General features: G+C 40.7%; 1 protein-coding gene across 1 annotated transcript in view; it reads right to left on the reverse strand.

Annotated features, from left to right (window-relative positions):
- LOC146307157 (piezo-type mechanosensitive ion channel component 2-like) overlaps positions 1-15,174 on the reverse strand; it is a 119,268-nt gene that overhangs the window by 60,026 nt on the left and 44,068 nt on the right. Inside the window, exons 17-25 of the mRNA XM_084747082.1 lie at positions 9,421-9,608; positions 9,188-9,345; positions 8,660-8,836; positions 8,377-8,490; positions 4,991-5,191; positions 4,702-4,906; positions 4,269-4,370; positions 4,001-4,178; positions 3,836-3,922 (exon numbers count right to left, since the gene is read on the reverse strand). Coding sequence (XP_084603208.1) covers positions 3,836-3,922; positions 4,001-4,178; positions 4,269-4,370; positions 4,702-4,906; positions 4,991-5,191; positions 8,377-8,490; positions 8,660-8,836; positions 9,188-9,345; positions 9,421-9,608 — 1,410 coding nt within the window. The remainder of the gene's footprint in view (positions 1-3,835; positions 3,923-4,000; positions 4,179-4,268; positions 4,371-4,701; positions 4,907-4,990; positions 5,192-8,376; positions 8,491-8,659; positions 8,837-9,187; positions 9,346-9,420; positions 9,609-15,174) is intronic.

Genomic DNA, 15,174 nt, shown 5'->3' on the forward strand with positions numbered 1-15,174 from the left:
CAGTACTATACCAATGAGCAGTGTGATCATTTCAATCACATGGTTATCATCATGGGTTAAATGTCTTATCTACAATGCTCTTGAATATTCCTAGTCAACATAAAAATTCTGGCCATTTAATGGAATATTTATCAACCCACAATTATTCGTTTTCAGTGATTGCTTTTTCTGAAACGTGGCTGAAAGGGATACCTTACCCAAAAATGAAAATTCAGTCATTATCTATTGAATCTATAGGGGTTTAGTTTTTTAACACTAAAACACTACTGGAGTTTCACAAGAAAACAGCGTTGCAGAATCTCACAAACAATGAAAGTGAATAGTGATCAGTTTTCAATTGTAAATAAACAACAGACAGAAAAACAAACATTTTTTCCATATTGCTCGTCTGGTGTAATCCAAGTCTCCTAAAGCCCCAACATGCCAAGTTGACTTTAAAGACATAATTTACACCATGTTTTTAGCCTGAATCTTCACTGTAGATCCATAGCTTGAAGTCACATTCACATGTGTGTGCACACGGTCTAAGCCGAGTGTGTGTGGTGTGACACTGTGCAAACAGCATGTCAGGGCTTTCGGAGACTTGGGTTATGCCAGACGAGAAGTATGGATGCATATTATGGCTTTTTTGGTTGTTTCTTTATGTTTGAAAACTGGCAACCATTAACTTCAGTTGTTTAGGAGATTCTCCAACACTGTATTCCTGTGAAATTCCAACAATGTTTTGTGGAGTAAAAAACTAAACCTGACCTTCAATCAGCATGAGGATGAGTAGATAATTACTGAATTTAATTTTTTTGGTGAATTACCCCTTTAATGATGACATCACTGTCCTTAACCTTTGCTTCAATTAAACTCTGTACATTCCTGCAGGAAAAAACAAAGTTGGAGGTGGAGTATCAATTAATGTGCTAAATACCTGGTGAGACCACAACGGGTACAGTGATTCAATCATTAAGGACTAAAAAGAAATATTTTGCTGACAAATTTGCTCAAGCATCCAATGATATGAAGTAATCTTGGAGCCTCATTAATGAACTGATTAACTGAAAAAAAAAACACTCCAGCAATGGAACCTGCTGAGAAGTTAAGGAGAGGTGGTATTCTTTATAACCAGAGAGGAATACACGCACTGGCTTCTCTCTTGCATCGAACATTAAAGCCTTCGATGAGAGCTCATGTAGTTTGATCAAACATCAGTTTACCTTGCTTTATATCTTTGAGCTAATGCTAAGGAAGTGCCTACTGTAATATAATTATGAACTTGGAAGGACATCAGAGGTAGACTCATTAAGGAAATTACTAATTGTTATTTATCCTCTAATTCACATTTTTAGATTATCTCTTAAGTCTGTCATTATCCCTCATGAATTTGACACTGCCAAAGATATTCCTGTCAATAAATCAGGTGACCCCAATAAGTTTGGGAACTATTGGCCAATATCTATTTTACCTTGTGTTCGTGGAGAGAATCTCAAGGCACTTAGCTGAGAGCAACATCTTTTACAACCGACAATTTGGCTTTCGTAAAGAAATATTTAACTGAACTGTTGCAGCTTGTCAATACTATTTCTTTCACTTTAGATGATAATAAATTTGTGATTGGTGTATTTTTAGATTTGACCATAGAATTTGATACCGTTAACCACAAAATTCTTATTTCCAAAATATATGGAAATAAGAATATAGATATGGTTTGCAGGATGCTGCTCTCAGGTGGCTAATTAATTATTTACATGACAGAGAACAATTCATGGCTTAATGGATGCAGAAGTTAGAAGTTAACTGTTTGGGGTACCACAGGGTTCTATCCTCGGTCCTTTATTATTTTTGATACATCAATGATTTGGCAACTCCCTATACTATTTGTGGATGATACCAACTTCAGAGCCTCACATAATGACTTCAAAACTCTAATAGTGTAAAAGTGTGTGGACAAGGAAAAACCTGTTTTGTTTTTCAAATTATTTTTAACTTTACACGCTTAATCTCAATATCAATAAATGTAATTTCATGATAAAAACAAATCCTACTCCAAAGATGAAGAGAAAATATTCATAAACGGAACAGAAATTTTCTTCTTCATAGAGAACGTTGATGTTTTTCATGTTTAGATGTTCATTTATGTTTAAAGGAATAATCTGTCATCACTGTCCTCACTGCAAGCCTTTAGATCCCATTTTAAGACATTTCTCATCTCATCCCAAACCTTATCATAAGCTGTTGTGTTGGTTGCACATTTTTATTTATTCTTCCTTTGTACTGTTTTTTTTTTTTTTTTTTGCCTTTATTACCTTTATACCTTTATTTTTATTTCATTTTAATCTGTTTGCTGTTTGCTTGCTGTATGTGTTGAGATAGTTTGTGCTGAATGTTATATGCTATGTTCTATATGCGTGTCCTCTTCATTTTTGCTGAGCAATAATGTCATTTTTTAGAGGTGACCTAAGCCTTTCAGGCTTCTCTCCTTTCCTGAACTGCAACTACTATACTTTCCATCTGTTTTATACTGAGTAGTTTTATTCTGTAAATAAACCAAACTAACCTAAACTTGGCAAGCATTTTAATAATCCATCAATTGTTTTAGTCATTTTTTGGGCAAAAATGTGAAACAGTGGGCCTCATGCAAAGCCTGCTTGTTCGAACAGATTTGTTCTTAAGTGGTCCATACCAGTGATTTAAGAGAACTTGTGGCATTCACCAATTTTCTTGAATTTCTAATTTTCTTTCAGATACAAATACAATTTCCAAGTGGCCCAGACTTGTGTATTGGTTGTACATCTGCACATGCAGGTTTATGAAGTCCCTGTCCAGGCGAACATCCTCACTTATTCTATCCTCTGTCTCTGTGATGATAACTTCCCCTTAACCCTCTCCTCTTGCTGCAGTCATCAATCGACCCTTACTTTGTCATTTTCATATCAAGACATTTCTTCTTCTTCAGTGAAAGTACAACTCTTAGGTAATGTGGCATGAACAGCACTCGTTTTTCCTGCTTCCTTGTTTTAGCAGGTCTTAATTACACTACTGACACCATTAAAATGACAGATTCTCCTTTATGGATCTCTGAGAGCAGAATGTCAAACTCCAGACTCATAGAGTTGATCTTTTTTCTCTTTGATGCCATTTTCATGAATGAACACTTCCTAATATAGGGAGCAGGAAGCGCAGCCGTTAATTAATTAGACATTAATTATGCTAATTTACAAGTCTCATGCATGTGCACTCAAATACACACAGGTGGATAATTTACACAGTTTTCTGAAGTTATGAGCGTTTGTTGAATCTGACGTGGCATGTTTGTAAGAGCCCTTCGTATGAAAAAAAGTAAGAGAAATTTAAGACAAGAATATGAAAATTGCATGAGGCCCATTATCTGGTTTCAACTTCTTAATTGTGAAGATTTCTTTGTCATTTCTGACACCTTGAGTTTTGGACTGTCGGTTGGACAGAAGAAGACATCTGAAGACGTCACTTTGGGCTGAGAGAAGTTATGATGATTTTTTTTTTTTTTTTTACAATTATTGAACATTTTATTGAATTAACAATTGATAAATAGTGAAAATAATCAATAATGAAAATAATTGTTAGTTGCAGCTTTACAAGCCCCAATGTAGAACACAAAAAAGCAAGACATAAAAACATCAAACAGACAAGTACAACCTGTCCATTCATACAAACCCCATCCCTCTGCTGCCCATGAAGTCCATTCTCTCTCATCCTGGGTATTCTTCTTTTCCAAATACTATGAAACTTCTGTGGTTCTGTTTTGAGGAGTACTGATGTTACAGGAAGCAGACAGTTTACTTCTGGTAGCTGATCTCCACCCACTCACCTGGTGGTCCCAGTGATGAAGATGATGGTGAGAACGAACCAGAACATGTAGCTGAAGATGATCACCTTCATCATGTCAAGGTAAGACCTGTACACACAGATCAGACAGGTAAACAGACAGACAGACAGCCAGACAGACAGACAGGTGGCAGTGGGTGGAGTTTACCTGCACATCATAAAGTCAGGGACTGTGTTGAGACGGAGTCGTGCGATTGGATCCAAGATCTGTCCATCATCTTCATCCAGCTCACAGTTGTCTCCTGCAAGGATCTGAACAGATGGCTGAAGCTCCTCCTCAAACACCTGCAGCTGCAGAGATGCTCCAAGGAGGAGCAAGAAATCATCTGAAAGATCCAAAAACACACAAACATCAAATATGTGATGTCGTCAGGAAACACACATGATAAACATTATGATAATGATGATGATCTCACAGAGGAGGAAGAGTGGGTTCGGTGGTGTCAGGTGATCAGGGAGGAAGAGCCACTTCACCACATTGGAGTCTATGTTGGAGAACGGAGGTCTCCAGGGATAATCTGAAAATAAAACAAGTTAAATAATAACATCAGATTTTTCTTACATTTATTAGGTTCTTCAAGAAATTAGCAGTTTCATGAGAAATATATCCGATGTTTGAGTGTTTCATCTCATTTCTCAGCATGACTCAGCATGTATTAGCTAGCTTAGCAGAGGGACATGAAGCAGGGGAAAACTGTTAGCCTAACTCAATCAGAGGAGAAAAAAAATCCATCTTCCAACATCTGTTAATCTTTTCAATATAAAAGCCTGTATGAGTTTGCCAATATGGTTTAAAATTTTTTTGTGGAGGAAATAACGCTAACATAAAGACACCAGGTGAATTTGTACCTTTACAGGAAGCAGGAGGGAATCCAATACACAACAGGTACTGAAAACACAGCAGCCCCGACAGGTAGTAGCAGTACCTGGGCCATACTGCAGCAATGCGCTTCCTGCTGCGACGTGATAGGATGGTGATGAGGCCAAAGGCGTGGCCTACAGCAAAGAGGTCCATTCGCTGACCAATTACGTTCACAGCCAACAGAAAGCAAGTCTGAGAAGGAGGAGGGGGAGCATGGGAATGTTTTCAAACAGGAAGAGGTTAGCTTTTTGTTATGCTAACATGAATGCAACTCACCTCTAGTCCAAACTTGTAGAAGAAGTAGTTGAGGAAGTACTTTACACAGCTCAGCACACTGTTGTCCAGGTGATGCCTGGTGATGTCATGAAACAGCGTTCTGGTTGGGGGCAGGACTTTGTTATGGCGGAGACGGTAGAGCTCCTGGTGTCTGTAAACGGTCACTTCAAAGGCTAACAGCGCTAACAACGTCAGGTTACACTGTAGAGACAGATTAGTATGATGTTAAGTATCAGAGCTAACATCACCGGGTTATACTGTAGAAATAGGTTAGCATGATGCTTTCTTATCAGAGCTAGCAGCACCAACATTATCAGGTTGTGTTGTAGAGACAGGTTAGCATGATGCTAAGTTATCAGAGCTGACATCATCAGCTTATACTCTAGGGACAGATTAGCATGATGCTAAGTTATCAGAGCTAACATCATCAGGTTATACTCTGGGGACAGATTAGCATGATGCTAAGTTACCAGAGTTGATATCATCAGGTTATACTGTAGAGACAGGTGAGCATAATGCTACATTATCAGAACTAGCAGTGCTAACATCTAACATTATACTGTAGAGCAGTGGTGGCTGCTCAATAGAGGGCGTTAGGGCGCTGCCCGACCTCTCCCTACAACTGTGTAGTTAGTGAGTAAAATGTATAATCTGCACTAAAATGTGTTGTTAAAAATGTTTGAAAAAGTGTCCAAAGTTACGGATTGAAGTCATGTGTTTCCAGCTTGAGGCACAATTTTTTCGCCCCTTTGGCTCTCACTACAAGTTGTACATATGCAGTTCGAGCTTCTCAATACAACAGATAGGAGCTTGGTGGGGCACAGAACCTGTGCCGTCAGCATTCATCTGAATGCTGCTGGCTTACATATCATCAACCTCTAGGTGGCAGTGGCGAGCAACTGCCTCAATCTACATCTGATAATTAATATAGCAGAGTGAGATGTGTTGATAGTTGGAAGACTTTAACGCTTCAGCTGTTAGAATGGAGACATAAAATCCATGAAGTCACTATAAATCAGGTGTTTTGAGAGGAGAACATTAGAAAAAAAGGTTAAAGAACCTGGACCTGATCAGCTGACATCATAAACCAACAACACTGAGAGGAGGATGATAAACTCTCTGTGGAGAACATAGTGACAGTGGAACTCAGCCTCACACTGGAACCAGGTGATCTTCATAGAGGTGAGCTGTGGTGGATAAAGTATCATTTAGTTCAGTAAAAACACTGATACCACACTGTGAAAATACTCATTACAAGTAAAGGTAGATTTTACTTTTACTTAGTTTTTACTTAAGTAAAAGTATGTAAACATTATCAGCTGTCATCAGTATGAAAAGTAAAAGTAACCACTGTGCAGTAAAATGTTCCCTGTCAGTAACTAGTAACTGTGCCTGTCAGGCAAATGTAGTGGAGTAAAAAAGTTAAGTAATAATAATAAAAGTAATATAATATGGATGTAATTTGAAATTAGACTTAGGTAAAGTACTTGAGTAAATGTACTTAGTTTACATTCCCTCACTGGAGATGACAGAAGCTGAATTTGTGGTTTTGGTCTTTTACAAACTTTAAAATAGTTGCTGTTTTGTGAAGAAAAGAGGGTGACACACCTTAAAGTAGGTACTTTATATTAACCTGTCAAAGACAATTAACCACAGAGTCTAGAGAGAGATTTAAATATCTCAGGGAAAATTTACATGCAGAAAGTATGTTTTAAGCCACAAGATGGCAATTTTTAATTAATTAATTAATTAATTTACTCTTGAATCTTGTTATTTCTAATGGGTTTTAGTGTGTTGTCTGAAGGTTTGTGGTATCAGATATCTTTCATACTTATTGAGGTACTTTTGCTTACTTTAGTCTTTCAGCATAAATTGTAAAATAAAATATAATTATTATATAGGATTTGCACAATTTGAAGTACCTTAACTCACCTTAAGGTCACCTTAGTTCCATCACATTATAAAACATGTTCATTTAGTTCTGCAAATACAAATAATGGCCCTTTTCGTACATTAAAATACATTGGTGCGATAAGATGTTTGTCTGATTTTTGCTATAGCCCCCCCTGGAGAAAATTTCATCAGCCGCCACTGCTGTAGATACAGGTTAGCTTGATACTTAGTTATCAGAACTATACAGCATCAGCTTATACTGTAGAGACAGGTTAGCATGAAGCTATGTTATGAGAACTAGCAATGTTAACATTATCAGGTTATACTGTAGAGCAGGGGTACCCACACTTTTTCGGCTTGCGAGCTACTTTTAAAATGACCAAGTCAAAATGATCTACCTACATTAAAAATGAGGAGGCAGACTCACAGCCCAGTCCACCCACCCCGAAAATGATCAAGACAGCAGCAGCACCCCCAGATTGTGACCCCCGGGACCGGGACATCAGCTGTGCACCTGCAACTCAAGCTAACGTCCCAGGTCAAAATGCTAGTATTTCAGAGGCACCGCATCAAACAACTAGCTTCACATTTCCGGGAAGGTCATTTGGTAAAGAAACGTTTTGTCGGTCATTCAGTGCGAGCTGGTTTAGCAAATGGAGATGGCTCCATTATATTGAGGACGGCGATTGCGTTGTTTGTTTCATGTTCATGGAGATGTTTTGGACAGTCTGAACATTGGCAGCCTAATGAGGAGCTTCATCAGCGCCAACCCGGAGAGGAAAGCCACATTTGGAGTTGTGTTATGCCGGTCAGACACTTTTCTTTTCTAATGCTGCCGCCGCGCAGCACACGGTGCCTTTACACACAGAGTTCAGCACCACAGTGACATGGACAGCAGCCGTGACAAATTGTTTATGGTTGACAAGGTGATCAGCACCATGGACAGTTATACAGACAGATTTTTGCAGTCTTAATTACTGTGCGGGTATTTTTTAATCATTATTATCAATGCAGGGAGTTGCGAGTGCTGAGAATATGTTCCTGCGGCTATGTCTCACACCGGCTGCCCTGTACGTCAGTCAAGTGGCAAATGCCATACTGGGGATGGATGATAGGCTAACATCTAATTTTCTTGTTGAATGACATGTGATCTACCCACACTCCCTTTGCGATCGACCAGTCGATCGCGATTGACGTATTGGGCACCCCTGCTGTAGAGGCAGATTAGCATGATGCTACATTATCAGAGCTAACATCATCAGGTTATACTGTAGAGACAAGTTAGCATAATAGTACATTATCAGAGCTAGCAGTGCCAACATTATCAGGTTGTGCTGTAGTGACAGGGTAGCATGATCATCAGTTACCAGAGCTAACAGTGCTGACATAATGAGGTTATAGGGCAGACACAGGTTATTATCATTCTACAGCACAGAGTGATTAAAATTAGATTGGTTTGATGTCACTTGTATTTTTTGTGATGTTGTCCTCACCCTCAGGTAATCAAGCAGTTTTCCATCCGTTTTGCGAAGTCCCACCCACTGGGCGGGGTCAATTGGACCAGAATACAACACAGATCGAGACATGTCGGTGCTGGAGTTACCTGGCTATAGACAGACAGACAGACAGGTATGAAATCATTGCCACACGACAGCTGGAAGAGGGTTAAGTGGAGCTGTAGCAGTGACTGAGCTCATGGAGGAGGTTAACACACTTTGTGCACTCTACTCTTAGAGATAGACAGACAGGTATGATACTGTTCATGATGCTGGTTACCATGGTGCAGTTGGAGGAGTATCTGATTGGCTGGACAACACTGAGTTGGTACAACATCTTACAGACGGTCACCACACAGGTCCAAACTGTACAGACTCCTGACAGCAGGGGGCGCCATGCCCTGCAGGGCAGAGCCACGCCCACACATAGCACGAATAGCAGGTTAAACACGCACACCTGCAGAGAGACAGAAAGGTTCAATATACACACCCTGCAGAGAAACAGACAGGTTCAACACACCTGGAGAGAGACCAACAGGTTCAAAACACACACCTGCAGAGATACAGCAAGGTTCAACACACACACTCTTTAGAGACACTGAGTGGTTGAACACACACACCCTGCAGGGACACAGAGAGGCTCAACACACACACCTGCAAAGAGACAGACAGATTTGGCACACACACACACACACACACACACACACACACACACACACACACACACACACACACACACCTGCAGAGAGACAGACAGGTTTGACCAACACACATGCAGAGAGACAGACAGGTTCAACAGGACCCTGACCTCCTTCACAGAGACCCAGATGATGTAGGAGGAGACGATCTTGATGATGTGCAGTTCCAGGAGCCACCAAAGGAGGTGCTGCAGGCGCTGCAGTGACAGAAGAAGGCGCAGGAACAGAACAGAGAGACGATCCACTACCAACCTCCAGGAGACCAGTGCTGAGGAGAAGACACCAGGAGCATGTTTGAAACTATTCTGTCACAGGCATGATCATAATGATGAACTGTGTTTACCTGTTATGTGGTCAGACAGGGTTTCCCTATCAAACATACAGGGGTACTCCTCCTCTTTCTCCTCTTCCTCTGTCTTTATCCACGTGTCGTCTGTCTTGTCCTCTCTCTCTCTCTTCTCCTCCTCTAGGAGAAGCTGAGGACCTCTGCCCACTGACAGGTCAAACAGACTGCCATCAGAGTGGACCAGCCTGACAAGTGAGAGGGAGGGAGGGAGGGAGAGAGAGAGAGAGAGAGAGAGAGAGAGAGAGAGAGAGAGAGGAGAAATAAAACAATCTTCAAAAGACAGACATGAATAAATAATAACACATCACATCAACTCCACAGAAAAAACAGGTTGATTTTCTTTCACTGAACACAACACATCACCATGAGCCCAGATCATGCTGAACTGATCCAGATCCTTCATTTCTTTATAATAATTAAAATCAATCGGAATTCTGGCTTTCACCATGCTGGTAAACAACTTTACATCAACATCCACCAAATCATCAATTCTTCTCTTTCTGCTGACATAAATAGCCATCTTTGTTTGACACAGGATGAAGTTCATCAGCTGACATTTGAACTTTGCAGACTTTGTGTAGTGAAAACCAAAAATTAAGGTTTGCTTGGACTCTCCAACAACATGAATAGTGGTACCAAACATCTACACTCCAAGTAACAGTGGAAAACAGTTTCTTTATCTGGACAGACAGGACATTTGTCATCTATGCCTCGATCAGTGACAGACAGTAAATCCTTTGCCAGCATTGTCCACACTGTGAAAACTCCACGGTAGAAGAGTGGCAAAGTGTGGAGCTTCAGAGTCTTTAATCCATCAAAAACAATGAATCATTCAGTCCCAGGCCTTGAAACCACTGTAGAACTGTGTGTGCCAATGGTCTCCACACAAAGTCTTTTGGGCTGAACAGCAGTCTTTGGACAAATTGAAGGCAAAAAGCAGCACCTCTGCTGGCCAAATGAATGTCCTTGTCCTCCTTCCTCTTTTGGAAAAAAAGAACAGCCTGAGGAACCCAGCTGCAGCTTATCCCAAAAGAAATCAACCAGAACAGCTTGAATACATGAAAGCAAGTTAGAGGGGGGGTCCACACAAGCTAGTCTGTGCCATAAAGAGGAGAACACCAAATTGTTCATTTCAAGTGCCCTCCCTCTATAAGACATACTTGATAAAAGCCACTTCCACTTTTTAAGCCAGCCTTCTATTTTTTCTAGAGCATTTTCCAGTTTCTTTCTAAGACAGATTCTTCACCTAGAAACTCTCCCAAGTACTTTATCCCTCCCTTTTTCCAATTTAGCCCTCCAGGTAGAATTAAATTGTTATTCAACTGTCCTCCAACCATCAAAGCTTCACTCTTATTCTAATTCACCTTAGCGAAAGAAATTTCATTGAAAAGACCTACATTTTCCTCCAAAATATTGATAGTCCTCTATTTATTAATTACAACCATAGCATCATCTACCTATGCCGAAATTTTAACAGCTGAGGTACAACCTGGAAAACAAACACCTGAGAGTTCTTTGCAAAGTTTATGAAGGAGTGGCTCAATAGTGAGAGAATACGACATCCCAGAAAGAAAGCATCCCTGCCGTACCCCCCTCTGTACATTGAAAGTTGCAGCCAAACCACCATTAATTTGTGTGATGTGCAAATCATGCTGAATTAAAGTGATGTTATCACTTATTAACTTGCCAGGTACACAGTAATTCTGATCAACATAGATGACTTCACTCATCACCTCTCTGAGTCTAGAAGCCAAGACTTTAGACAGGATTTTCTAGTCCCCACACAGCAGAGATACAGGCCTCCAGTTCTTCAGATCTTGTAAGTCTCCCTTTTTTGGTAGTAATGTGATAACTGCTCTCCCACAGCTTAGCGGTAATCATCCTGTACACAAACTGTCACAAAACACCTCCAAGAGATCTATACAGACCAAAAGGACTTATAAAACTCAACAGGCAATCCGTCAATGCCAGGCGCTTTTCCATTCTCCAGACTCATGAGGGCAATAAACAGTTCATTCAAGGACAGTTTAGCAGCCAACACTGCATTGGAGTCAGTCTCCACCTGAGGCAGGTCAGCATAGAGATCCAGCCAACTCCAAATCCACCTCCACATATTCCTCCTTAAAGAGTTCTTTGTAGAAAACATTAGCATATCTCTATTATGGATTATGGTTATTATGGATACATTTTCAGATCTTAAAGAACAAAGATCTGAAAATGTTTCTTTCGCTCCAAATTGAAGAAAAAATGCAAGGGAGCATCCATCTGAGATGTATTCATGAAGTATGAGTGGACCAGAGCACCCTGTGCTGTGATGCCCAACAGGCTGGCCAAAGCAGACGTTTTTCTTTTAAGGGCTTCAATATGCCCTTGATCTCCTGTAGAATCCACCAAACTCTGCAGTTCTACTACTTCAGTCTCTAGGTCTTGAAGAAACCTGGTAATGCGCTTGGTGACATTCCGAGTATACTGCTGACATACTGCTTAACATTTTTAGTGTAGAAAGAACACTGAACAAGATAATGATCAGACAAACCCACAGGAAAAATCTGACATGTCCTAAAAATACCAAAATGATGTTTGAAACAATAAAAGCGATCAAGTCTGGCTAAAGATGACAGATCTATGGACTATGGACTCCAGGTATACTGCCTGTCATTCCTGTTAAACCCTCTCCAAACATCTTTTAAAGTTTCAGTCAGACACTTCAGTCTGGCAGATGGAGCAGGATGAGGCTCTAAATGATTCCTATCTAGGTTAGCATTTTCTGGACAGTTAAAATTACCTCCCAAAAACAAAAAACTCATCAATGCAGTTATGAATAACATCACCTAAAACATTTAAAATAAAATAATTAAAAAAAAATATTTTCTTCAATGCTCAGCACAGGAACATAAACATTTCCAAAAAACATTTTCACATTTTCATATTGTACTTCAACTTTAAAAATGTGACCACACATTATTTCCTCTACATCAAAAGAACAGGGACTGAAGCCTTCTGAAAAAAGCACTCCCACCCCACCACTGTTAAACAATTTATGGCTCAGAATAACTTCGCCAGGCCATTCCCTCTTCCACTCACTTTCATTTTCAATGTCACTGTGAGTTTCCCGAACAAAAACCACATTAATGTTTACAGAACCTATCTTTAGATCACCCATAGAAAAGAAAAAACTTAATACAACAACAAAAATACATATGGTAAGTATGTGGAGAGTCACTAATGACTTAATCATCGTCCTAAGTTAATTGAGCTATGACTTTGGTCACAATTTTCTTGAGCCTGTAAACCTCCTGATCAGTGAAAGCATCTTCTTCCCTCCTAAAATGCGCCACGGACTTGAGAAAACTTCTCAAATCAGGGGAAAAAAATCCTCAGTCTTAACTGCCCTTTGCCTTTTAGTCTCTACAAGAAATGTTTTTATTTTTTCAAGAGGATAAAAAGTGACCTCTTTGTCTTGTGACAGTGTCCACTCACATTCCTCATCATTGTCTGACAAATCCTCCACTGCTTTCTTAGCCTTAGGATCTCTCTGTCCCATGTCACTACTGATTTTCCTTTTGCTGGCTTTATTATTTAGACTCATCTCATGAGACATGTCCTCATCCATCAGCACATCATTAACCCACACTCTTTTAACATTCTGACTGCATCTTCCATTATTTTCTTTACCTTTCTTTTTATCTGTCTGTTGATTTTTCCCTGGTCTCTCACTGGTTTGGACATTTCTTTCCTTATCAACTTTATTTCCACTCTCAGCCTGATCCTGATCTTTGTCATGCATATCTCCCTCTTTCTCTACAGGCTTCTGCGCGTTATGCGTGTCCGGTTCAGCCACAAAAAGTGGTGTGTCAGGTGAACCGGATTCATCAGCGGGCCGCTTTGTGACTCGCTTGGCGGCCAGCTCAGTGTCCAGCCCAGAGTCCGGCCCAGCAACTGACATGACAGACGGCCTGGCACTCAGCCTGGTGGCCAGCTTGGTGGCCCAGCTTATTCAAAGCGACTTACAAAAGAGGATTAACAATCAAGCTACATAGAAGAGGCCCTAGAAGAGTATCACTAGATCAGGACAGGAGATGCTCTCTGAAGAGCTGGGTCTTCAGGAGCTTTTTGAAGGCAGAGAGGGACGCCCCTGCTCTGGTAGCGCTTGGTAGGTCATTCCACCAGCATGGCACAACGCATGAAAAGAGTCTGGATTGTCTTGTGCAAGGTGCTGGGACAGCCAGGCGGCTTTTCTCTGATGACCGGAGTTGCAGAGGGGTAACATGAGCTTTTATGAGAGCATTTAAGTAGGTAGGTGCAGAACCATGGAGTACTTTGTAGGCTAGCATTAGTGATTTGAATTTGATGTGGGCAGCCAGGGGTAGCCAATGTAGCTCAATGAACAGAGGGGTGACATGTGCCCTTTTGGGCTGATTGTAGACCAGATGCGCCGCCACATTCTGGATCATCTGTAGCGGTTTCACAGCACAGGCTGGGAGGCCTGTTAGAAGTGCATTGCAGTAGTCGAGGAGAGAGATAACCCTCATAAAGACCTGTCTTCTGTGACACACAATGTGTTTTAGTTTTAGTGACTTGCACCCAAGTAGAACTATTTTAATGGGAGACACCAGCTGTCCAGAACGTGACAGCTCTTTGGCCAATTCTTCATTTTTAATGAATGGAGGTGCATTTGAAATCAGTCTTTTTTGCTGGATTCACCAGCAGGAGGACAAGTGTAAAGGTATCACGAATCACAATACCATTTTCAACAACTTCCTCAACCTTGGTCACATCATTCAAGAAGATGACAATAGTGCTGTTCATACGAGAGGCAGATTTAACACTTCTAAAGCCAACAACCTCTCCAACAGCATAGCTGGCCTCCTCGACTGAGCAGCCGACACTTGGTATTATTTTGACTGCATGCCGGCATGTAAGCTTCTCTAGTTCCACATGGCTACTGACAACAGGCATAATGCCCAACTGACAACCAACACCACCACCAAACTAAGCCAAACTAAAACACCATATATTGATAACTTAAACCCACACAGATAATCAGAACATATATAACTTAAATCAAAACAGACAGCAAGAGAGCAAAGATAGAAAACTCACTCAGCTCAGACTCATTCCATGATCACCTCACGCTCACACATGCGCTCAGAGAGAGAGAGAGAGGGAGAGAGGGAGAGAGGAAGAGAGATTTGATTTGATTTTTAAGGATAACTTTATTTTACCAATTTTCAAACATCCATGTACAAAAAAAAAAATTAACATAGGTGAGAATCAGCAGGACAATGATACCTCCCTCAGCCATTGTGGCCCGAGCCACAATCAGTTCTAAACTAAAATGAAGATTACTTACAGAGGTCCGACGACTTATTGCGGTGGTCAAATAACTAATACCAGAGGTCTGAGGACTAGTTGCAATGGTTAACAGACTAGTTACAAAGATCTGGGGACTAGTTGCAATGGCCAAAGGACTAGGTCCAGTGATCTGAGGACTACCTGCAGAGGTCTGAGAACTAGTTACAGAAGCCTGATGACTAGTTGCAGAGGACTGAGGACAAGTTGCAGTGGTCAAAAAACTAGTTACAGAGGTCTGAGGACTAGTTGAAATTGTTAAAGAAGTAATTACAGAGGTCTGAGGACTAGCTGCAATGGTCAACAGACTAGTTACAGAGGTTTGGGGAGTAGTTGCAATGGTCAAAGGACTAGTTATACTAGTTCCAGTGGTCTGAAGATTATCTGCAGAGGTCTGAG

The sequence above is a fragment of the Lutjanus erythropterus genome, chromosome 21 (genome assembly GCF_056507025.1).
Source record: "Lutjanus erythropterus isolate fLutEry1 chromosome 21, fLutEry1.hap2, whole genome shotgun sequence".
Classification (NCBI taxonomy): domain Eukaryota; kingdom Metazoa; phylum Chordata; class Actinopteri; order Lutjaniformes; family Lutjanidae; genus Lutjanus; species Lutjanus erythropterus.